General features: G+C 42.3%; 1 protein-coding gene and 1 long non-coding RNA gene across 3 annotated transcripts; both read right to left on the reverse strand.

Annotated features, from left to right (window-relative positions):
- Positions 1–938: 938 nt before the first annotated feature.
- On the reverse strand, positions 939–22,144 carry LOC117455094 (serine/threonine-protein phosphatase 6 regulatory ankyrin repeat subunit A). Of its 2 annotated transcripts, none has more exons than XM_034094455.2 (29): positions 16,268–16,911; positions 14,063–14,146; positions 13,267–13,345; positions 12,268–12,338; positions 11,329–11,529; positions 11,163–11,250; positions 10,570–10,712; positions 9,975–10,082; positions 9,610–9,714; positions 8,336–8,414; positions 8,132–8,246; positions 7,854–7,936; positions 7,709–7,772; positions 7,530–7,598; positions 7,228–7,368; positions 5,925–6,036; positions 5,756–5,782; positions 5,324–5,392; positions 4,988–5,189; positions 4,747–4,834; positions 4,504–4,621; positions 3,602–3,824; positions 3,412–3,499; positions 3,245–3,328; positions 2,989–3,137; positions 2,783–2,865; positions 2,451–2,533; positions 2,271–2,362; positions 939–2,173 (listed from the first exon to the last, which is right to left on the reverse strand). In XM_034094455.2, exons 1-29 carry the CDS (start codon positions 16,421–16,423, stop codon positions 1,875–1,877), a joined length of 3,303 nt encoding a protein of 1,100 aa, XP_033950346.1. In that variant the 5' UTR covers positions 16,424–16,911; the 3' UTR covers positions 939–1,874. The 2 variants fall into 2 exon arrangements, with proteins under 2 accessions (XP_033950346.1, XP_033950347.1); XM_034094456.2 differs by lacking the exon at positions 16,268–16,911 and adding an exon at positions 21,976–22,144 and having other exon boundaries at positions 940–2,173.
- A 407-nt stretch (positions 22,145–22,551) lies between these two features.
- On the reverse strand, positions 22,552–24,064 carry LOC117455224 (uncharacterized). Its single transcript, XR_004553069.2, has 2 exons — positions 23,749–24,064; positions 22,552–23,655 (listed from the first exon to the last, which is right to left on the reverse strand). It is a non-coding gene; the product is annotated as an uncharacterized lncRNA (long non-coding RNA).
- Between the last annotated feature and the right edge of the window lie 6 nt (positions 24,065–24,070).

Below are 24,070 nucleotides of genomic sequence, written 5' to 3' on the forward strand. Positions count from 1 at the left end.
TCAAAGGGCCTGTTGTAACTTTAAGACTATATAAATATACATATATAAATATATATAAAATAATGTATTATATTACATTATTGGCTCTGCATTGGATTATTATCAGTTCTGGTAATAACTTCATAAATAACTACGTCTGTAAGTAGAAGTCTAGGGCAAGTAATTGAGAGCAAATATTGAACAATTACACCAAATGTATTGTATATCATATTCTTTGGTAGCTCTTGCGGGCCATGTAAAATGAGGTCGCAGGCCGGTTTTGGCCCGCGGGCCTTAAGTTTGACACCCCTGCCGTAGGGTGTTCTAAAACAACGTTACAATATGAACTATCAAACTTTTATTATACACAACAATGGTATTATTTGACTTGAAGGCTTGGTCCAATAGAGTGGTGAAGGGATGACTTCATTTTTTAGGATGACCCCCATTGCAAGCGGGTCATCCTAAAAAAGGTTTGGGATTGTTCAATTCGATTTTGAAAATTAAGATCCGTGGCAAACACATGTTAATGACACTTACATGTTTTGTTCAGCAGGATAATCTCTAAAAAATGAACACTACCAAATTACTTTTGCATGTAAATGCAATCGCCAGAATGAAAAGGCTAATCAGCTAATATAAGGTTATAAACAAACCACAGGGTGCAAAATCAAACATTTGTCTTCTGTAAAACATTAACTGAGAGAAATCAAAAACGAATATCTTTATTTGTTAATTACTTACAATCTTTACAAACAATGCGCCAGTATTATTCATCTCTGTCTGAAAGTTTCTTGTTCCTAAAAAGGCAATATTTACTCTCACACACACACACACACACACACACACACACACACACACACACACACACACACACACACACACACACACACACACACACACACACACACACACACACACCACACACACACACACACACACACACACACACACACACACACACACACACACACACACACACACACACACACACACACACACACACACACACACACACACACACACACACACACACACACAGTGTCAGCCACTTTCCTCTGTCTACAGTACAGTACAAAGACATTGAGTAGTTACAGCATTGCAGGTTACAAGTACCTTGAGCCGCTCATTCGGGTCATCAATCAAATCCTGGACCAATCACACACTGAATCTTCCATCCATCTGCTGTCCTCATCAGCTCCCAGGGATTCCATTTCCACTTGGAATAAATTCATAGGATTCAATAATAATTTCCTCTTAGGAATTGAAAAGTGGTTCAATAACAATAATGCAGCGTCTCAAGTGTGCGTGACCGACAGCTGTGACTGCCTGCCATGAAGGCTCTGAATAAAAACTCAAAAGTACAGTAAGGGAAAACAGCTATCAATCTCCTGGTCCCATTACATTTTCCATCTGTTATTTTCTTTAGACAATTGTAAGAATAAAAGCAGTACACTGAGCTTTTTTCCAGTAGATGCTCTTCTAGTAATAGTTGAAGGAAAAACTGTGAAAAGGCTTAAAATCACTCCAGGAAGTATCAGCAAAGAGAAGGAGCTTAATTTAAAAAGAATAAACAACATTGCTTTACATTGAAAAAGATATAGGCCATGTTACTGACCATACAGTGATGCTGTCTGAGAGAAATTTAGTCCGTATTCACATTATTCTAAATTCTAGTACATTATTTTTTACCCCGTGTGACCTTAAGAGAACATGGTGTACAACAAGGGGTTCTTTTTAGATTTGAAGAAGCTTATCTAAAAATAATCTGCATGTCTGCTCTATTTTCTATCTGTTTTCTCTCTTTTAGCTTTTTGTCAATTATCATTTAAGGCTCCTGAGTGGCTGGCTAGTCCTCCAGTAGTGTAGGGCTCGGTCCAATAGCAGGTATGTCCTCAGTACGTCTCTGAATCTGAGTCATTCAGTTCATCGTCCCCGGTGATGGAGGACAGCAGGCGCTCCGGTCTGCAGTAGGAGGCGTGGTCCGGCCTCAAAGGGGGAAGAGAGTCAAAGGCCACGCCTTTAGAGACGTGGTTGTTGGTGGGGTGGTGGTTAATGACTGTGTGAGTAAGAGAAAGTGCAGGCAAAGCTGCAATGGTGACCATGGGGGAGGTGGGCATCATGGAGTTGAGGATGAGCGCCAGACAGTCGGCCACATCTCGGTTAGGAGCGCATGCCAGAGCCGGAGTGTAACCTACGCATAAAAGAAAAAATAAGAAGAAGGAAAGTTCACGTCTCACTGAGGCAGTATGTGTGAGTAGGGAGGGATGTGCAGTAAAGTGAAATCTGACCGTTCTCGTCCACTGCTAACACACTGGCTCCTTTCCCCAGCAGCTCCTGAACCACCACTGTCAGTCCCTTCTTCGCTGCTACATGCAGCGGCCTGCAACAAGAAGGAGGGTGGGTGAGGTTCAAATAAAAGCAGTCTGAATCAAGCAGATTACCCTGGTGCATCCTGGGAATACTCTTACGTCTGGAGAGCAGTGTTGGTGCTGTTGATGAGGTTCTTGTCGCTGATCTTCTCTAGAATCAACAAGGCACTCGTCTCTTGACCCTGAGAGGTACAGAGAGCAAAGAGGTGACCAATAGTACATGTTGTATACTTCTTGTTTTTAACATCTATGTTTAGGGACAGCTCACTAAAAAAATGGTTGTTACCATCATTACTATGTGAAATGTACTTTTTCAGCAGCCACCTGATGACCAACACTGATTAAGAGATTTTTGGGGACATCTTAAATCACCAAAAGTCACACCATGGCCAGTCAATACAAAAGCACTTCCTGTCTCTGTGAATTGTTACCTTGCTGCAAGCCAGATGCAATGCTGTGTTCCTGTTTGTATCCTGTAGTGTGAAGTCTGCTTTAGCACTGCTCACCAACATCTCTGCAACACATGAAAGGAGGTGTGTTCATGTCATAGGTGAAATAACAGTCGAAGAAAAAAAGAGAATCGAACAGAGACAAAAAAAGAAAAAGACAGTGAATCTATTTGTCAGTTTATACTGACCCACAGTATTGGTCTGTCCGTTTAGAGCTGCCATCATCAGCGGTGTGCTGCGAGTGTGTGCATCAACTACGTTTGCCTGAGCTCCGTGGCTCAGCAGCAGGGAAACACACTCCACATGGTCGGAAAAAGCTGCAGCGTGGAGTGGGGTCCTATGACGACACAAACACAGTTGGCAATACAGCAGCAGATCCTGTGCACGTGAACAGCTTTAATAAAAAAAGATGATGTCACGCTATCTTTTTTTTTTATGTCTCACCTGCCCTTGGGGTCAGTGGAGTTGACGATAGCTGTGCCCAGGGACTCAATTAACATCTCAGCCACTCCCTCATTATCGCTCATACTGAAATACAAAACACACACTGTCAGAAGCTTTCAGACCAGTGCCTATCTACATAAAACATGAATAGGTACACAACGTCTTACACAGCACAGTGCAGTGGAGTGAAGGGGTTGCCTTTAATCCTCTTGAACACCTCGTGGTCCAACAACACCTCCACACAAGCATCGTATCCTAGAGACCAGATTGAGATACAAAGAGAGGAACAGATGTGAATACTCCTGCTGTCGCTTCATACAGAACAGTGATGTTCCTCCAGTGTGTCCCGCTGTGTACCGTTGTAGCAGGCCCAGTGCAGAGGTGTGTAGCCCTGGTTGTCAGTGAGGTGTGTGAGAGTGAGGGAATTGTTGGGGGTGGCCTGCAGCAGGGCCCCCAGGACCCCCACACGGCCACAGGCGGAGGCCAGGTGAAGAGGGGAGCGGCCCCGGATGTCTTTGACACACACAGCGGCCCCCCGCTGGAGGAGGGCCTCCACACTCTCCTCCTGGCCCGCCACCGCCTGTGAGAGAAAATAAAACATTGGAAAATATATTTATTAGTATATAGTTGTGATATGTATGGTTCATTTTGCTCATTGATTATCCTCTGTTTAAGGTTTTTTATATAAAAACTAAAGTATTGCCCAAGATACAGTGCATGCAATTATGAAATAAGATGTTGTTTAAAGTATGGTGCTTTCCGTTCTAATGAAACGGAGCGCAGTAGATCAATAAACACACAGATACTAGACATGTTTCATGGCCTGCTTGCTCTTTATTCTAGAAGACAAAATGTCTGCCCTAATCCCATTTCCTGAATTGTAGCAGGCAGAGGAAACGACAGAGAGCAACAAGCAAACAGCTTGTCCCACGCACCTCCCCCTGCTGATTTCAACAAAAAAAATCATTCATAAATGAAAAATATATTTAGTGTTTTGAGAGTACCGTACTACGGCCGGACATCAGTGCTCTGATTAATAAAAGGAACCTGATTTCAAACAGTAGCCTTATGTTGTAGGTATTTAGCCTGAGGGTAGGATTTTGATCTGATGGCCAGAAAGCACATGAGTTACCACCAGAGTACTGCTGCACATTGGACATTTAGATTGGCAGTCGTACCAGGCTCCTTAGATTGAACTGTCCTTAGGGGAATATTCAGCGTTATCATGTAATGTCAGTGGAAGTGTGTGAATGTCTCACCCCCCGGTGTAGTGCTGTCCTCCCCCAGCGGTCCTGATGCTCCGCAGTGGCCCCTTGACTGAGTAGAGAGTACACACACTCTGTGTGTCCATTCAGCACCGCCAACATCAGAGGAGTCCTGTACAGGTGGGGGAATATGACAAAACACACATCTTTAAATAAAACTAGTTAAAGTCTTCTCCTCAATGAGAATAATAATAATCGGAGTGAAAGCTAAGCCTTTTTCTCTCTGCACACACTCACTGCCCGTTGATGTCTTGTACGTCCACATTCATGTTTTGGTCGTTGTTGCTCACGAGCAGACGCAGGCACTCTGGGTGGCCATTCATCGCTGCGGCACACAGAAACACACACATGCTAGAGAATGACTTTTTTTTCTGAAGCAACAACATTTCTCCACCTTCAAAGGCATAAAATAAACCTCAGTCATGTGGTGTGAAGCATACTGATTTATTTGGCTCTGTGTAACTGTCTGTATGTTTACCTGCAGCATGTATAGCTGTCTTTTTGTGTGTGTAGTCCCGGGTCATGGGTGAGGAGCCATGGTGCAGCAGCAGTGAGACACACTCCTGGTGACCCTTGGAGCAGGCCAGGCTGAGGGGGGTCCGGCCCTCTGGGCTGAAAACATCCACGTTCAGCAGTGAGGACAAGAGAACTTCTAAAGCTCCACAGTGTCCGTGGTACGCCTAAATCAAAGGGAGACACACACCAAGAGACACTTCTTTTATGTGTAAAGGTATCAGACATGGCATTACATCCTGTATGCAAGAGAGAGACAAACAGCCAAATAAAGACATTCTGAAACAATCCCTAAACTCACCGCCAGGTGGAGTGGACTGACGGGGGCCTGGCTCTCACTCAGCATGTCTGTTCCTGATGTCTCCATTAACTGAAATAGAGACACGGTTCCCTTATTATTCATTTCAGAAATAGGTTTGCATGCATTGCAACTCACTGCAGTATGACAGTCGCACAGAACTAAGGCCATGGTCGCACTGCTCAGTTTGTTGAAAGAGAGAATAGTGGTGTTTGATGAGGGGCGTGCTAAGAGTTTTCAATTAAAAAATTCATTATTTAGAAAGAATGCACGGCAATTGTTATCAAATGCAGAACAAGACGTTGTTTAACAGTAAATGAATCTGCCTACCAGATGATGTAACCACTGATCTGCCCAACAGAGGGAGCCACGTACAAAATCAATCGATGTAAGGGCTCATTATTTTACAGTGAATCATTGAAATGTCTTTCTTACCACATCAAGAGGTGTCTCACTTGCCATCTGAAAGAAATACAGACAAAGGGTCTTTATGATACCATGAGAAGTGTCCTGCTTCAGATTTCAGCACATGGAAGTGATCACATTTGTTGGCAGTCTGTGGGAAATGCATCGAATGATCTCTCCGTGCGGCATCTGTACACACCAGTTCCAGGCAGAGTGTGCGTCCGTACGCTGAGGCATAATGCACCGCACTGTAACCCTGTCCGTCTCTCACTCCCGGGTCAGCATCGTTCCTCAGCAGGTACTCCACACACCTGGCAAACACACAAGGGAGGAAAGAAATGTTTCCAACAGACACTGAGGATTATTTGATACAATTTACTTTAATTTGGGGTATGCTAAAAGATTATATACAATAACAAATTCAGTAAAGAAGTCAAAGTATAGAACATCTCAAAAACATTATGTCATAGTACTGTAACTAATGAAATAAATATCAAAGTATTGTAAGATATCTCTCAGCAGGAAACCGATGGACTGTCCACTCCAAGTAGGGAATGAGTCCTTACCCCAAGTGAAGGAGTTCAAGTATCTCGGGGTCTTGTTCTCGAGTGAGGGAACAATGGAGCGTGAGATGGGCCGGAGAATCGGAGCAGCGGGAGCGGTACTGCAGTCGCTTTACCGCACCGTTGTGACGAAAAGGGAGCTGAGCCAGAAGGCAAAGCTCTCTGTCTACCGGGCCATTTTCGTTCCTACCCTCACCTATGGTCATGAAGGATGGGTCATGACCGAAAGAACGAGATCGCGGATACAAGCGGCCGAGATGGGTTTCCTCCGCCGGGTGGCTGGTGTCTCCCTTAGGGATAAGGGGAGAAGTTCGGTCATCCGGGAGGGACTCGGAGTTGAGCCGCTCCTCCTTCGCGTCGAAAGGAGCCAGTTGAGGTGGTTCGGGCACCTAGTTAGGATGCCACCTGGGCGCCTCCCTAGGGAGGTGTTCCAGGCACGTCCAGCTGGGAAGAGACCAAGGGGTAGACCTAGGACCAGGTGGAGGGATTATATCTCTTCGCTGGCCTGGGAGCGCCTTGGGATCCCCCAGTCAGAGCTGGTTGATGTGGCCAGGGAAAAGAAAGTTTGGGGCTCTCTGCTGGAACTGCTACCCCCGTGACCCGACCACGGATAAGCGGGAGAAGATGGATGGATGGATGGATGTAAGATATAAAAGATTTAAAAAATAAAATAAAAAGTATAATATGCCACAAAAAACATAAAATAAAGTGATAGTGAAGTAGCCTTTGCAACTGCTTTTTTGCATACAAAACATTGTATTTTATGTACACAAATGATATTAAAGTATTGTATGCCTACAAAAATATCATATAGTGAAGTATACAATGATTCAAAGTAAATGTCATAGTAAAAATATTTCATGAAAGTAACAAAGTATGCCTTTAAAAATCTCATGGTTTAGGATGTTATGTGATTTAAGTAAACACAGTAGATCTTACTTTCCATCCGTGTCGGCTGCAGCGGCGTAGTGCAGGGGGCTGCAGCCTCTCTGGTCCAGCTCATTGATGCTCGCCCCCGAGCCCACCAAGGCAAACACACACTGGTAGTTACAGTTGGCTGATGCATAGTGTAATGGAGTCCTGGGAGGAACAGAGAGTCAACAGCAGATATTATAAATGCAAGGGAGGACTTCATTCCTTCCCGCTACTCCCTAAGATATGTTCTCAACTATTTTTCTGTCTCATTTTATTTGTATTTTCCCAAAATGCATAGAACAAAAGTGTAAAGAGGCTTGGCTCACCTCCCAAAGTTGTCCTTCCTGTTAAAGTCTGCTCCTATGTTTAACAGCAGGTTCAGACACTCCAGGTTGCTGGTAAGAGAGGCACATTTAAAAAGTGATGACGAATGGGTAAAACGAAAGCAACAAGGGGATGCTTTTAAATACAAGGAAGAAGGAAGTGAGCAGGGAGGATGACCCACCCTCCGGCGGCTGCAGCATGTAGACAGGTCCTGCCAAAGTCATCGGGGGTGTCTATGTCAAACCCTGTGAAAATATGCGATCAGCATCACTTAGGATGTCAACGAGGTGATTCTGGTGACACAAACGGTGTCAGCATGAATGTACCTGAGGACAGCAGCTTCCTGCAGCAATCTGAGAAGCCGCTGAGAGCTGCCAGGTGTAGAGGGAACATCCCATGAATGCCTCTCCTAAAAACATTCAAAACAGAGAAGGCAAGTCCCCACAGGAGGGTGAAGTGTGAGAGCGTGGATGCATTTTTGATGACAGATATATTGGTTTATCTGGAACTTAAAATCTTCATTCCTGAAATTGTTCCCTTTCCTTTTTGCTTCTTGTATTCAGTGAGAAGACAGACAGACGGTTACATGTCATTTGTTACTAACTTGGCGATGTCTGCTCCGTGTTTGATGAGTGCTGTGACGATGAGCTCATGGCCGTAGCGGGCAGAGATGTGAAGGGCAGTGTTTCTGCTCCTGTCCTCACAATCAATCTCAGCTCCTATACACAAATAAATAAAAGGGTATATCTATACAATTCTATTTAAACACTCGGGCATGAAGCACACAGCGGACTGTAGGGGCTCTCACCATTTTGAATGAGGGCCTGAGAGCAGGAGAACCTTCCATGGGTAGCTGCCATGTGGAGGGGAGTCTTATCATCCTTACTCTGCACAGATGGAGACAAGCAAAGAGAGACAAAGATAATGATTAGGATTATCTGTAGAAAATCTTCCCGAAAACTATAGATTCAAGTGACCCCTTTCAAGAGAGAAAGAGTAAAAACTCCCTTGTTCCCTGTTAAAAGATTTGACGGATCGTCTTGTTGTAGTAGGTTCAAGGTTCAAGGTTCTTTATTGTCAAACTGACATAGCTACAGAGTAATTATGTCGTTGAAAATCTTAGGTCACAGGCTTCTCCAAAAATGCAACACAATAATACAGATAAGCAGACAATATTAAAACAATATTAAAGTATATTATATTAAAAGTAATACAAAAAAGAAAAATAGTTTTAAAAAAAGTGAGAAAAAAAAAGTGGAATAGTGCAATACGAGTCTATATACAAGTTATTGGAATGGTATATTATCTATAATAGATACATAATTACTTGGTAGCAGATGAATGTTATGAAATTGTTTCAGCAGTTCAGTTGTTTAACAGTCTTATTGCCTGCGGGATGAAGCTGTCTCTGAATCTGGTTGTTTTTGTCCGGATGCTGCGGTAACGCCTGCCAGTATTGTAACTCACAAAAACTCACCTCTTCAATCTGGCTTTTAATGTGTGATTGTTTTTGTATTATTTGACTTTAACTTTAACTATATATTTATTTGTTGTTCCTTCCTTTTCTTTTCCCTTCACTATATCTGTAAAGCGTCTTTGAGCACCTGTAAAAGCGCTAACAAATTACATCTATTATTATTATTATAATTGTGTTCTGAATATTTGTTTATTTGCTTCAAATCAAGTTTCTCATAGCGGATAATAAAGGGACTCAAATGAAGTAAATAAAGTGTGTCTGTGGTGCATGTAGATGAGAGACATTTAAGTGCCAGTGTGGGAAGATGACTCAACTCTTACCCTGTAGTGTTCGAGATCTTAGCATGAAGCTATTTGTGTTCCTCTCATGGATCAAACACACACCCACACACACTTATTCCCTGAGCAGCTTGCAGCCTCAGGGAGCCACCCCCCCCCTGCCATCCTCCATATGGCCTTGCATCTTGAGGCTGTGGGAATCTAATATCAGTTTTCATCACTGCTACCAAAGTGTTAGCAACACTGTCATTTCAACTTTCAACTGCATAGACACGAGGCAAGAGGCTGCTTTAGACACTTCCAACTGTATCAATATAAAGCAAATACCCTCATGTTGATGTGAGCTCCGTGGGCCAACAGCAGCTCCTGACAGAGCGCCCCCTGACGTGAGGAGGAGGCAAAGTGGAGGGCAGAAAACCCCCTCTCATTTACCTAAAGAGAGGTACCAAAACAACACAATTAAAAACACACACTATCACCAAACACATACCAACTTGCACAGACACACACACACACACACACACACACACACACACACACACACACACACACACACACACACACACACACACACACACACACACACACACACACACACACACACACACACACACACACACACACACACACACACACACACACACACACACACACACACACACACACACACACACACACACACACACACACACCTGGTTGACGTTGGCCCCTGCCTCAATGAGCTCACTGACCACCACATCCTGTCCATTGTAACAGGCTAAATGGAGCGGAGTGTTGCCGTAGCCGTTTATCTCGTTGACCTACGCAAGAAGAGAATCAATGTTAAGCGTTTGATTAACTTGACTAACTGATATTGACACCGTATTAAAAATAGCTTGTATATCTACGGTTAAAAATTCAGATTTGTTAAAGCGCCACGTCACAAATCAAAGCAACCCCTACACATTTATGATCTGTATATTCATTAATTACTACTCCCGGGTTTCCTTGAATTCTTAAAGAAAGTTGTGTTTTTGTCACATGCCTCCGTAAACAGGGAGTAAGTCTAGATATGTATCTAGACAAGTAACAAGTAAGTTACTTACAAGTAAGTAACTTACATTTTTTATTGCATATGTTTGGGAAGAAAACATTTTCCAAATTGGCATCAACAAAGTACATCTTATCTTAAGAAGTGATCATGTGACTGAATGTGAGAAAAACTACATTTTCTTTAAGAAGTGAAGGTAACACGAGTTATACAAAAGGTCATTTTGCAGGTCATTGCTGATGCAGATGTGTACTGACGTGGACCCCCAGGCTGAGCAGGTAGTGCACGGTGCTGCTCATGCCACTGGAGGCGGCTGCATGGAGCGGAGTGTATGCTTTTTTGTCCTTGCAGTCCACCTCTGCTCCACTGGCCACCAACAACTTCACCACCTCCAGGTGACCTGAAACAGAAACGAGAGGGGGGGGGGATGATATGAGGCACATATAACTCGAGACCTGTTCATTTCACTATGTACTATTTAGGGAGGGGACAACTAGGGACATGGAAGCACATGGAATCTTTTAAACATGCTCCTGGATCTATTTTTTATATATTTTTCCTAAAATCTTTTTTTCATATGGCTTGTCTATTTTGTCATTTTATTTTGTTGTTTATTCTGTATACACAATATTTGATTTATAGCTCTACATCCTGGGAGAGGGTCCCCTCCTCAGTTGCTATACATGTTTTCATCTATACATTTCTTTTGGTTTCTTTCCTTTTTAGCTTCAAGGGTCTTAGGAAAGAGGGCGATATAAATAACATCGACATAGGTTTTGATAGTCTCTCTATCTTGTTTGAACAAAGGTATGAACTTTGAACTTAAAGCTGAACATCATAACAGTCTCACCCATGTAGGCTGCCCAGTGGATGGCCCTCCTGTCCTTCTTGTCGAATGCATTGATGTTGGCTCCTCTAGACAGCAGCAACTTCACCATCTAATCACACAAACTCAAATGAACCAGGTGCTGACAGGAATATGTGTGTGTCTGTCTGTGTGTTGACAGGAGACCCACCTCCACATGTCCACTGAAGGCCGCGTGGTGCAGGGCGGTGCGTCCCGCCCGGTCAGACACGTTGACGTTGCTAAGCAGCGGGACCAAAGCCTCGGCGCAGCGCACTGCCTTGTTGCTCGCGGCAACATGGAGCGGCGTCTGCCAGTTCTTGTCTCGGCCGTTTACATCCGCACTGTGCTTCAGCAGCATGGCCACTGCATTCTGGGTAAAGAGTGAGCGTGCGTCAGAGCTTGCAGACAGAGGGATTATTTTTTCCCACTATGCCTCAGTGCACTGACGGAGTACATGCCAGTGTGCGCAGGTGGACATAAAAGTCTTTGCTATTCTTAGGGGGCTTTCATGCCGACAATAGCACTGAAAAGGGGAGCAAGAGCAAGGGGCTCTGGCTGTTTGGGCATGTTGCCTGGCAACAAACAGAACAGGTGAAGAGATTCTGGGGGTTTATGAAAAACAAACACACCGCAGGGTTTTACCCCTTTACGGTCAGCTTGGGAAAAAACTGGAAAAATGATGACAGCAGCAGTCATTCTCTCCACCTTTACTCTGTTGATATAATTATATGTTCTACTGTTGATGTACATATGTATACTGTTCATTCTTATATTTTATTATTATCATTATTATAGTTTATCTCAAGTGTTATGCCTGTTTACATGGTGCTGCTGTGACAAAAAAAGGATAAATAAAGTATATCTAATTTCTAGTTATTCTAAAGATATTCTATCTGGTCTGCCAGTTGCTACACTAAACAGTGTGTTCTGCCACCACAGTGGTTTCAGTGAAATGAAAGTCATTTCTGCATTTTTGTTACAGTGGTATTGTCAGTGGATATCGCCCTCAGTTTCAAAAGAGAAAAGCTGTGATAACCTCATTGTGAAACAAATGATTAGTGGAGTTACTACGGTACACATTAGCACGCTTGTTTGTGTCATTTGTTACCTCGCTGCAAGAGGCGACAGCTCGATGAAGAGGAGTCAACCACTTGTTATCTTTGGCATTAACTCTGGCCCCTAGACGAGAGGAGGGGAATGAAGAAGAGAGATTGAGGGAGAGAGAGAGATGGTTAAGATGTGTCAACAATACCGGACACAGCCAAGGCAAACATGGTAAAAAGGTTTAATCATTGTTCAAGTGGCTTATGGGAAGGGGGTGTTTTAAGGCAACGGTGACTGGCAGATATAACATCCATGATGCTCTTTGGCACAGCTTGGGGTTAAAATAGCTCTGAGGCTGCACCTGTTCTCTCCACAGTATTGGGAAACAGTGAACACACACACTAGCGTACACACTAGCTTGTATAAAGGTTGGACCCACTTCCTGACGTGCACAACTGACCTAACAGAGAGCCGAGCCAACATCTACCCACAATGATTTATAAATCACCAAGAGAGGGTGACAGCCTAAGAGGAGACATATGAACTACTGAGGGGACAGCGAGAAACATGTGGGGTAGAGAGAGGGGAGGGACAAGCAGTGGCTTTAAGGAACGCATGGTGGGATATTTGGTATTAAAAATCATATCTTGTGAAATGGAAAAATGACGATACATTTGTTTCCAGCTTAGTTTGACCTGGTTCACATTTTAAAATAGGGCAGACAATACTTTAGTTTAAAATATTTACTGAGTGATAAACATTTAATCACTCTCAGGTGCTGACAGGTAATAGGTGAAACTTAAAATAGTCAGACCCTAAAATGTTTTTTTTACAATTCAAATATTTGATTTACAGACTAATGCTGTGTGAGTATTATTAATAAAAGAGTTTAAATATGCAAAGGAATGACTACAAGTTAATTTTGGAGCACTCGTATAGATGGATAGAAGCAAAAACAGTACTAGATGGATGCACCTCGGGATGAGCAAGCGATTGATACTATATTATAGATTTTAGGTGGGAATGGAATCGAATGGATTCAAAGCTGGGCTTTAGTGTTTACCTGAAAGGATGAGCAGCTCAATGATCTCAGTGTCTCCCAGGTAGGCTGCAGCGTGCAGAGGCGTCCTCTTCTCGTTGTCCTGATCCCAAAATACAGAAAATAAATTCAAGCAGGCATGTTAATAATATCTCCTTTTCACACGCAGCCTCGCCTTGCTCACACATGCCACAAACAGAATCTTCAGACAGATCACACTGCTGCAGACCACAGGAAACATGAGACCACAGCCACAGGGGATACATGTCCATCCTGTGACCACTTGTCCTCTTCACTTGGCTCCATCACTTTCTCCATCGATACACAAAGCCGCCGCACCCCATCTCTCTTTCTTTCAGTGCAGTAGGGAGCAATCAACAGAGTGGGACTAGCCTATAAACAAATGTCATGTGACTGTAAAAGGTCTGGGCCAATAATGCTGACTCAAAGAGATTCAGTGTGATGAGCCCAGCACTATAGAATGACTATGAAAACACAAGGTGTAAACTGAGGAAATACATTCTGAAAGATTATTGACAGAAAAACAAAGCAATGGGAGAAATCGGGTTGAGGTTACGACCTTAAGCAAAAGGAAAAGGAGGTGCCCTGCCGTGATTGACAGCTATATGAAATGGGTAAGCAGCCAGAAGGCACTCTGGGTCAATCGATCAATCGGAGCCGGCTAGCTTACTGCCGCTCTCCTGGGGGTCTGATATAAGTCATGGAGTGTGTACGTGAAGCAAGGGGGGAAAGCAAATACACAGGGGAAACAAAAGCATTAACATTTGGATACAAATCAGGGAAGAAGAAAGTGACTTACCTGAATGTTGACATCCTCTTTCTTGAATATGAGGGAGCGAACTTCATCTGTGTCCACGTTGAAGATGGCTCTTAACAGCGACGTCTACAGAGGCAAGGAGAGCACATGTTAACGCTGATGTAACTACTACTATGTACTCCATTTGCAAGGCAGTCATTTTCTATGCTGACAACCGTGTTAGGGAGAGTTATGAGAGTTACAAATGGGAGAGACTAAGACACAGACCCTGAGCTGCTGGAGAGACATAGGTCACAAAATGGCTGTACATCACCTATTTGTTTATGACAGCAGCAGCTGCAGCATACATCACACACACACACACACACACACACACACACACACACACACACACACACACACACACACACACACACACACACACACACACACACACACACACACACACACACACACACACACACACACACACACACACACACACACACACACACACACACACACACACGTCTGTGAAGGGTTAAAGCTGAACCCTCTTGCCATGATATATAGCACATATCAAGTAAATTGTCATATTCTAATTGTACTCATTTTATCAATTTATAATTACTTCATTTTTAATTCTATAATAGTTCTATATTTGCTCTTTTTTTCCTCAAACTGTGTTTCTGTGGGCACCATTACACATCAAAGCAAATGTGTTGTATGTGTAAACTTACTAGGCAATAACCCTTATTCTGACTGATGTGAAGCAAGGCTATCTGATAAGAATGTGAACAGCAGTGTGTAGAAAAACAAACTAAACAAGTTATACAGCTTAAGTGTTTTCTTAAGAGATCACACATTTTCCCAGGAGGAAGAAGCTGCAAATAAAGGACGCATTATGCACACAGGGAAAACCTCTTATACTATTTCATTAAAGTACATCCGTGTGTGAACGTTGGCACAAGCAAGAGAGCGTGGTGCGTGACACTGAGAGGGATTAGTTACAGTGGCGCTGAGCAGTCATCATAAAGAGGTAACGATGGTCAACAGAAGACCCTTCAGAGGAAGCTAAGGAAGCAACACCATGCTACGCTCATGATTTTAAAATGTACAGTTGTGATGTTTTATATTTGAGATTCATTTACTGTCCTTGTGTAACTTTAATTTCATCTTAGATTAAAACATTGAAGCTTAAACTTGAGGTTACAAATGAAAGTGAAACATCTAAACATTTATGACACAACTTTGGCCCACAATTAAAAAACTTGGTTACATAAAACACCCACAGCTGACCTTTTTATTTACAATCAAAACTATAACTTGGTAGTTAGTTACTGTGATCATGATTTACGGTCACATATCACTGAGATCTAAGCTACAAAGTGATTTCATGTTATTTATAATGACACTCGACTCTTTACGTTTATTATCTGATATTAATGAACCTTTTCATGGTTTCAATATGTTTGGATAATGCTGCATGTTATTGAGAATGCAAAAATACAAACCATAAGAACATAGGGGACCCTTTCTAAATGACAATATATTGCCCCGCCATTTCCTCCTTTGCAGTCTTTCAAGTACTGTGGGTCTCGTGATATTATTTGTCACATTTAAACAGTGTCATACAGCAATGGCTGCCAAGTTGAACCTTTCAGTACTATGTGTACCATGATGGCGATATGCTCCTAACTCTCAGTTTTCCCCATCCCTCTCTCATTTCGTCCTAACTATAAATAAGTGGGGCTGTCAGGCATGTCGGCATCCGTCTCATGCCTGATGACTACTGCACATATGTCACGGATCCAGGGAGGTAAACTTGGACTAAGAGCACAAACTGTGATCAGGGTCTGTTCCTTTGTCAGTGTCAACTTCAAAGAACAGCTTTCATACGATGAAAGGTTAATTGAATGCTCGCCCTTTATAAGCCACCAGTGGAGACTACAAAGGCGGAGGCCTAGATAATCTATACAAACCAGCAGTCATCTTACATGGCAGGCTATATTGGTGATTGTATTTGATGCTATATTTAGCACAGGATGACAAGTGTTGGCTGTGCTTTGTATTTTAATGCAATGGGACTACATACTTCAGCGCAGGTCTGAACTTCAGTCCAGGTAGGATAAGTGCTTTGGTTAGTTGAAGACCTAGCCGAGTTGTCATTCGCAAAAAAGAAACTGTATATAAACCTTAAAAATGTCTCGCAGACTGAGCCAACTCTGATTCAACCAATGAATAACTGGACCGAAGGACCCGTCTCACCTTGTCCTCCTGAGCGGCAGCCCTTCGAGAGGCATGATGGGATCTGCGTTCTGGGGATGATTTGGGCCGGGGGGGTGGGGGTGAAGAGGAGGGCTCATCCTCCTCCACCTCCTCCAGCACCACGATACACACACGACTAGCCCGCTCTGACCGCATCAGGAACAAACACCGACACAATCACTCACACACTCTCTCTCTCTCTCTCACACACACATAAATACACCGTGTTCTCTTTTACATCCGAGCGCAATTCAGGTGCACAAAGGTCAGCAATAAATCCCATACACAGAGAGACTCCCTTGTAAACAAACACTGCACATCTTCATGTAAAATCCAATATGAAATCCAGCTCTGTCCTCCATCAGCCAGTGTTGCTTTGATGCATGTCTCCTCTGTCTTGTCCTCCTCTCTCCAGCCAACACTCACTCTGTGTGAGCGGCAGTAGGAATTCCTCTACGTAATGGTGGCGATAAGCGGCATGCGGCAGAATGAGCTTGGGCTGCCTAGCAGCGCAGAGGAAGCTACATATCCTCACTGCTGTGCTGCAGCCAGGAACACACACATACACACACACGTCAGATGCGGACACACACAGAGACCCTGTGATCAGCGTGGACGGGGGCCGCAGCAGCCAATGCATGTGTGGGTATGAGTCGCTCGTTTCAGGCAGACTGCTGAAGCCAGCTCTTTCAAATGAGGAGAGAGGGAGAGGGCGAGGAGGGGGAGGGGATAGAGAGACAGAGGGAGAGAGAAATGAATGGAATAGGGAGGAGAGTATGAATAGAAGAAGAGAGAAGGATGGAATAACTGTAGGCAGGTATAGTGCACTACAAAACACAAAGAAACCTGAAGATGAATGGAGCAAAGGACAAAGGGGGCAAGGGACAGAATCAGGGGCAAACTGGTTACAGGAAATACACCATGAACTCAATCAATACAAATACAGAATGTAAATGTCCAGAGATTAAGAGGAAGTCATAGATCCAAGAGATAAAAGAGGAGAATGAGTGGCAGGAGAAACGAGAAAAACTGAGCTCTGGTTTATTGCGTGTTACCAGGTGACACGGTCAGGGCTGATCTACGACTTCCCGCTGACTTCATTAAAGTGAAAAAAGTGTAGGTGGAGTGAAGATGCTACATCAGAGCATGATGATGCAGCACTATTGATTCTCTTCTGAAAGCCCTGCTGCCTCCAGGAGCTCCAATCCGCCTGGATAGCTCAATGTTTACCTTTGCATTCAGATCTTCTGATCCTTGTTGTTGTTTGTTTAGGAGTTCATTCACTCAATAAAGCTCTGATCCATTTGCTATCATGACATAAATACTGCAAAGAACTGAACTATATTCTACACACTGGCCAATATAGAAAGTCCTAACCCAAGCTAAACTAAACCATGTGCACAACAGCTTTGTTTTGAGATTGTGCTTGATTAAATGTTCGTGGTTAGTGGTTTGCTTCTTCATAAAGTTTGCGCAAATATAGAAGCTGCCTTTCTTTCTAAAAGTAGAAAAGGATGGCAGAGAAGATGTGTGTTCTAGTGTCTTCTTTGGTGGCATGGCATCAAAAGTCCCCATCTCCCCTCATTATAAATCTGGAACAAACTGGCTTTGCCAAAATATGTGAGGGTAGCTAACAAGACCAGTCTGTACGTGCATGTTTCAGTCTCCTTCATATTCAACTCAGATCCTAAAAAGAGCAATCTTGCCAAGCCACACAACCCCATTAAATGTGGAGGGAGGGACAGTGCAGCCAAGGGCGAATGAGAGGGAGCCATTCAGTGGGATGGAGCAGGGCGAAATTCGGAGTCTAATGGGCTTACCATTTATAAACATAATGGGAAACACAGTCTTACAATCGTTCAGGTCCTACAGCAGCCACTGAGTTGACATTACAGATCTGCCTCAAAGGCACAAAGAAAAAGTGTTTGGGGAAGTACATAAACCAGGCTGTCAAACTCAAATACACAGTGGGCCAAAATAAGAAAATGGGTACTAGTCGAGGGCCGGACTGGTTCAATGTTTATTGTAAAACTTATTGAAATTAACTTATTGCACATATTAAACCTGGAACTAACAAAGCTTAAATGATTGCCTATAAAAACAACATTAAATAATCAGTTGCATTCATTTCTTATGGCTCTATCTGCAGCTTTTCCTGAGTCATTTCTTATGATTACATTTGTCCACAGGCCAACAACAGCTTCAAAAAAACTATTTCCCTCAAAGAAAAAACCAAACATGCTCTGTTGTCGTGAGAGAAAAAGTGCAGAAGAAAACATTGAAACTCAGTGTGCTGCTCGGTGATGCTAGTTCAAGCCAGATACTTGGCATCTCATCTTGGGTGCAAGTTCATCAATGTTTGGGGTCAGGCTCTGAGCTGAGGAGACCCTCAGGATTGAGTGAAGGTGTGCGTGCAATATACCGGCGGGCCAGATCTAATAGTATTAGTAATTACAAATTATCCTGCGGGCCGAAATTAAATCCACCACGGATTGAGTGGTTTGACATGTGTGACATAAACAAACAACCAATGTTTTGTCTATCCTGCACCGGGGATAGTTGCAGGAACATAGCCCGCAGATGTTTATAGAGCAGTTGGTTATAATTTCCTAAACAGAAATGAGCAACTTGTGTGAGATGTGTGTGAATGTATGTGTGTTTAAAGTTGTAATCATGACTGAAGAGCAGGATCAAGCAAGGCTAACATGTGGAACAGGCCAGGATGTAAACGCTTAAATGAAGTACAAAGTGATCAAGACAAACTGAGCATCCCTAAACAGAAACTGCTTGACAGCATGGCAACAAGAAGTAAAAAATCCATTGTGTGATATTTTAGAGGCGGGCAGAGCTCACATTTCTGTTGCATTAACCTGATCTCACGGCAACAAGAGAATGCATTATTATCACACATAACCACAAATACAATGAAAATGCAACCCCTGAGCTTTACGTCATGTGAGAGAGACCCAACGTGACAATGTGCATGTGTACGCAAGAGAGTAGCATTCACTGACCTCTGATCTGTCCCTGAGCCAGGATGCACTGTGTGTAATATAATCCCAGTCCCCAAACACAAAGGCCAGCATATACGTGTGTGTGTGTGCGTGTGTGTGTGCGTGCGTGCGTGTACATACTAGCCAAAGACTGCAGGAGTGCCGATGTGACATCTAGAGATTTAAAAGCTTTTAAAATCAAGAGAGGGGTATCTGTACTAAAGCTTTGTTGTCCTGACCAAACTTGTATGGTATGCACACCACCGCATGCTCTTCATTAAATGCTCCGACTGAACGGCCAACGGTTGATGAGTCAGTCACATTATGTGGTTCTGAAATGATATAACTCAATTTGAATGCACCATAATAGACTGACACAAAAGAGATATTCATGACAGACTACTTTTCATGTGTTTTCAGTCATACACATATTTTATTTATAGTTTATTTTCTATTACTCTATTACTATACTACTATATGGAATCTAAAGATAAAGGATATTGCTTAATGTAGTATATTAGCAATTCAAAATACCAAAGACAGATCTTAAATAGTAAGTCATTTGTTTTTTGATTCATTGAAGACAGGCAAAGTTTTCTGACGCTTAATATTTGAATAAAAAACAGTACAGGTAAAAAAAGAGACTGTTTTCCCATTGGTTACAATAAAAGAATATTCAAAACTATTCTTTTTAAAGATGGCTTTCATATGATTCTATCCCAGGATGTCACATCAATGGTTGTTGTTTTATATCTCAACCATCTCTCTCTCAGGCAGGACCATAGCTTGATACTGTGCATGTTCCAAAGCTACAGGACGCCCTCTAGAGGACAAACACAAGCCTTAGCTAAAGGTTACCCTCGCTCCTGTCCCTCCAAGTGGGACTACATGTGTCCTTTAGCCTAGTTCTCTGTCAGCAAGCACTACAGAGAACAATGGAGAATAGAGAGGGTGATCTCATCACATACTCTTCCGTCTTTTGCTTGCATGTCCGGAAGATTTTGACTGAAGTTCATATTTTCAACAAACTCTTACTTCCCAGATTTATAAAACAATGTTTTACTGTAAGCTAAACATTCAGGCCAATAACAAACAAACAAATAACAGGATCTCCAACCAAAGCACTGGTTGGACTATGAACTTCGACTAAAAGCTTAAAGTAGTTTCCATATTTTATTATCTATTATTATATATTTATTGATGGATAATTTTGTTTAAAACGTAATAAAATCGTGTACAATTGAATAAATAATGACAAATGCCTGTCACAGCTTACAAGAGTAAATATTTACTTGTAAGTAGTAAGCATGTTAGTTGACCATAAATTGACTTGTGTGACAAACCAAAATGTTTATTTCGCTACTGGTTCATATGCCCACTGCCATGTCTTGTGTATAGCTGCATTAATGTCCCAGCGGTGTTTATAATAACTGATTTAAGCTTGTGGAAAGTGTCTAATTCATGACCGCAGCTGGAGACGTTGAAACCAGCACCACCTGCTATTTCAGTCTGACAGCCTTTCTTATCTCCAGCAACAGGTGACTGCCAACAGCTGCCCCTGACAACATGTGCAAGGAGCTGAAACAGACAGCTGACAAAGCAAACTCCCTGGAAATCAGCCAGTTAAATCGGTACTATGCAATCTAAATGCTGATAATAGGTTTCCAGTGGTGTAAAGTAACAAGTAGATTTACTCAAGTATTGTACTTAAGTACACTTTTGAGGGACTTATACTTTACTTGAGAATTAAAAGTGTTTGCTTGTACTTCTACACGATTACCATTCTGAGGTGAATAGTGTACTTTTACCCCACTACATATATTTAATACCTAACTTTGCAAATTTGGATTAATAATGTGAAATATAAACAACCCTTAAATAAGACTTAAAGTTGCACATGGAAGTATATTCTCAATCTAGCATACAACATAATGCAAATTAGCTGCACCTTAACAAGCTTTGATTAACACATGAATGCATCAATAAGTATAATCACATAAATGGGCCTGTTTGCATAATGAGTACTTTTACTTTTGGTACTTTAAGTATATTTTAATGCACATACTTTGTGCTTTTCCTTGAGTAACATTGTGATTACAGGACTTGCACTTGCAACAGAGTATTTCTACACTCTGGTACTTAAGTTCCTAAGTACAATATCTGAGTACTTCTCCCACATCTGCCTACAAGTTGCTAACTAGCATTAGCCAGGGAGTTAGCCACCCTGATAACCTGGTAGCTACCCAGCTGTGTTAGTCCATCACTAGAAACAGCAACAATAAGCAACAGTCAAAAGCACCGGGGAAAACTGAAAAACGACCGCGTTATCATTGATGTCTAACAATAGTAATAGTTTAAACCGTAATAAATAAACGTAAGGTAACTTGTTACACAACATTAGCCAAGTTCTTACGTTAACTTGTATGTAAGTGGTTACCGTTAGCTATTAAGCTAATATGTCAGTGGAGTTAGCAACATAAAGAACGTTAGCAACATTAGCCGTTAAACCTATATATTTAAAATACCATGTATACGACTGGTCTAAGTCACAATGAATACACGTCGTTGATTAATGTTAATACAGTTAAACTCAAATGAACAGTCATTACGACATGGTGTTGACTACACATAAACACTCACACAAGTAGTAATCTGTTTACAAAAAGTGACCAGCTAGTAATTAACGTTACATGTGAGCTAGTTATATGACGTTACCTGGTCTTGTATCTTCAACACAGCCATATTCCCCAGAGTAAATCCAAAGGGAGGCAGTGACTCTCCCGGGGAGTTACTGTACATTAAACCGGGAGAAACTGAATAAAGGAGACTATCCGGAGCCAAACCGTGCGGCTTCCCCCCCCCCTCTCCCCTCTCTTCCTTCCTGCCGTGGACACAATCACCACATCATGGGACAGATATGACAAAACTGGCAAGTTGGGATCAAAACACAGCAGTCAACCAACTGCACTCCTCAGTAAAACACTCATAAACTCACTGATTGGCTGGGAGGACAGTCCATTCAACAGTAGTGTTAAGCCCATACATGACCAGCATTGCCTTTGACATTTTAATCAAACTCTGCTGTAGTCTCGTCCTTATAACAAAAATGGCAATAATAGCCTTGGGGATTCCATGAAAATCTGGCTTGAGAAGAACAAACTCAACAGAAACACTTTTCATCTCTCTCATACTTCCACAATAATTCTTAACGGTTCGATTTTTGGTTGGCACCAAATAGCCTCTAACTTTCGAACTGAGGAATTTGGAGAGAAAAAATGCACAAGGAATAGATTTGACTTTTAATATTTTTTATTCAGGTCTACAAAACTGTATGGAAAACAATTATATACAAACACATTTGAGTTTGTGCACAGCACTGGAACTCAAGTCTTTCCCCCGCTCCCTTCCTTTCTGCCATGGACACACTCACCACTTTATGGGACAGATATGACAAAACTTGCAAGTTGGGATCAAAACACAGCAGTCAACCAACTGCACTCATCAGTAAAACACTACGGCCAGCTCATACCACTCACTGATTGGTTGGGAGGACAGTCCATTAAACAGAAATGTGAAGCCCCCACATGACCAGCATTGCCATTGACGTTTTAACCAAACGTTGCTGTGTAGACTCTATAATTAATTTCCCATAACCAAAATTGCAATAACAGTCTTTCATGAAAATCTGGCTAGAGATATTTTGGACAGCACGAGAACTCAATTAGTTTTCCCATAAGTACACTAATCTAAAACAAGAATCACAGAAGTTTTTGTTTGTTGGTTGGAGACTTGATATTTAGACCCCTTGGTCTGTGAAATCTGCTATGCCTTTTGCCCCACATACACCACTTTTGTTTCTCTTTGTGTGGCTGTGAAGGTGCTTGACGAAACTCTCTTTAGACTCCAAATGTTTCCCACAGATTCCACAAATCTTGGTTTTATCCAATGCGTGTGTTTGTGTGTGTGCCTTCAGCTTGTACATGTAATGGAAAGGCTTTCCACATGCTTTACATATATGAGGACCTTTGGGATTTTGACTGACGGATAGTTTGGTTGACTTATTAATCTTTAAACTAAAATGTCTTTTCACTTGCATATTCCTCTTGGATGACTTTACACTAGAACAAAGTTTGTGGTGCTGAGATTCCCCAGCTGGCTGCAATATTCCACCATCCCCACCATCAGGCTGCGTTTCCAGAGGTTGATTTGAAGAATTAGGAAGGGGTTTTGCTTTGCCACTTTCCACAGTGTTCAATGTTTTGCTGAGATCTTGAGTATAACTGTTAGAACAAACAATTAAAGAGGCATGATCTGCCACAAAGCTCAATATACTGTTACTTTGTTGCATTTGCTTCACTTCGATCTGCACTGAGTCCTGGCACTTGGGATGACTCACTGGGAATAGAGAACAAACACATTCAGTTGTTTCTATCACAACTCTGTACATGCAGTGAACGTGAAGAAGATATGCATGCAAAGCTCTTCTACCTTGTTGGTCCTTTTCACTACAAGATCCAAGAGTCAGGGGGACCTCCTCAAAGGCAGAGACATTGGGCCTATCTATGACTTATGAGGAAAGACAGATACATGTATTTAATAACATTGATAGACTGCATAATTCTTGCAGTCAATACACCATCAAACGATTTATTTCTGATGCTCAGTGAATGAAAACATTAACACTCTAAGGTCTTATTGACAAATATGTATTCATAGCTATGCAGGTGCTATTTTTTTATGTGGTGCATGGAATATAACAACTAGCAACATAACCATGTTTACAGCATTGTTCAGAAATGGAGATGGTAGT

Source organism: Pseudochaenichthys georgianus, chromosome 11, assembly GCF_902827115.2.
Source record: "Pseudochaenichthys georgianus chromosome 11, fPseGeo1.2, whole genome shotgun sequence".
Taxonomy (NCBI): Eukaryota; Metazoa; Chordata; class Actinopteri; order Perciformes; family Channichthyidae; genus Pseudochaenichthys; species Pseudochaenichthys georgianus.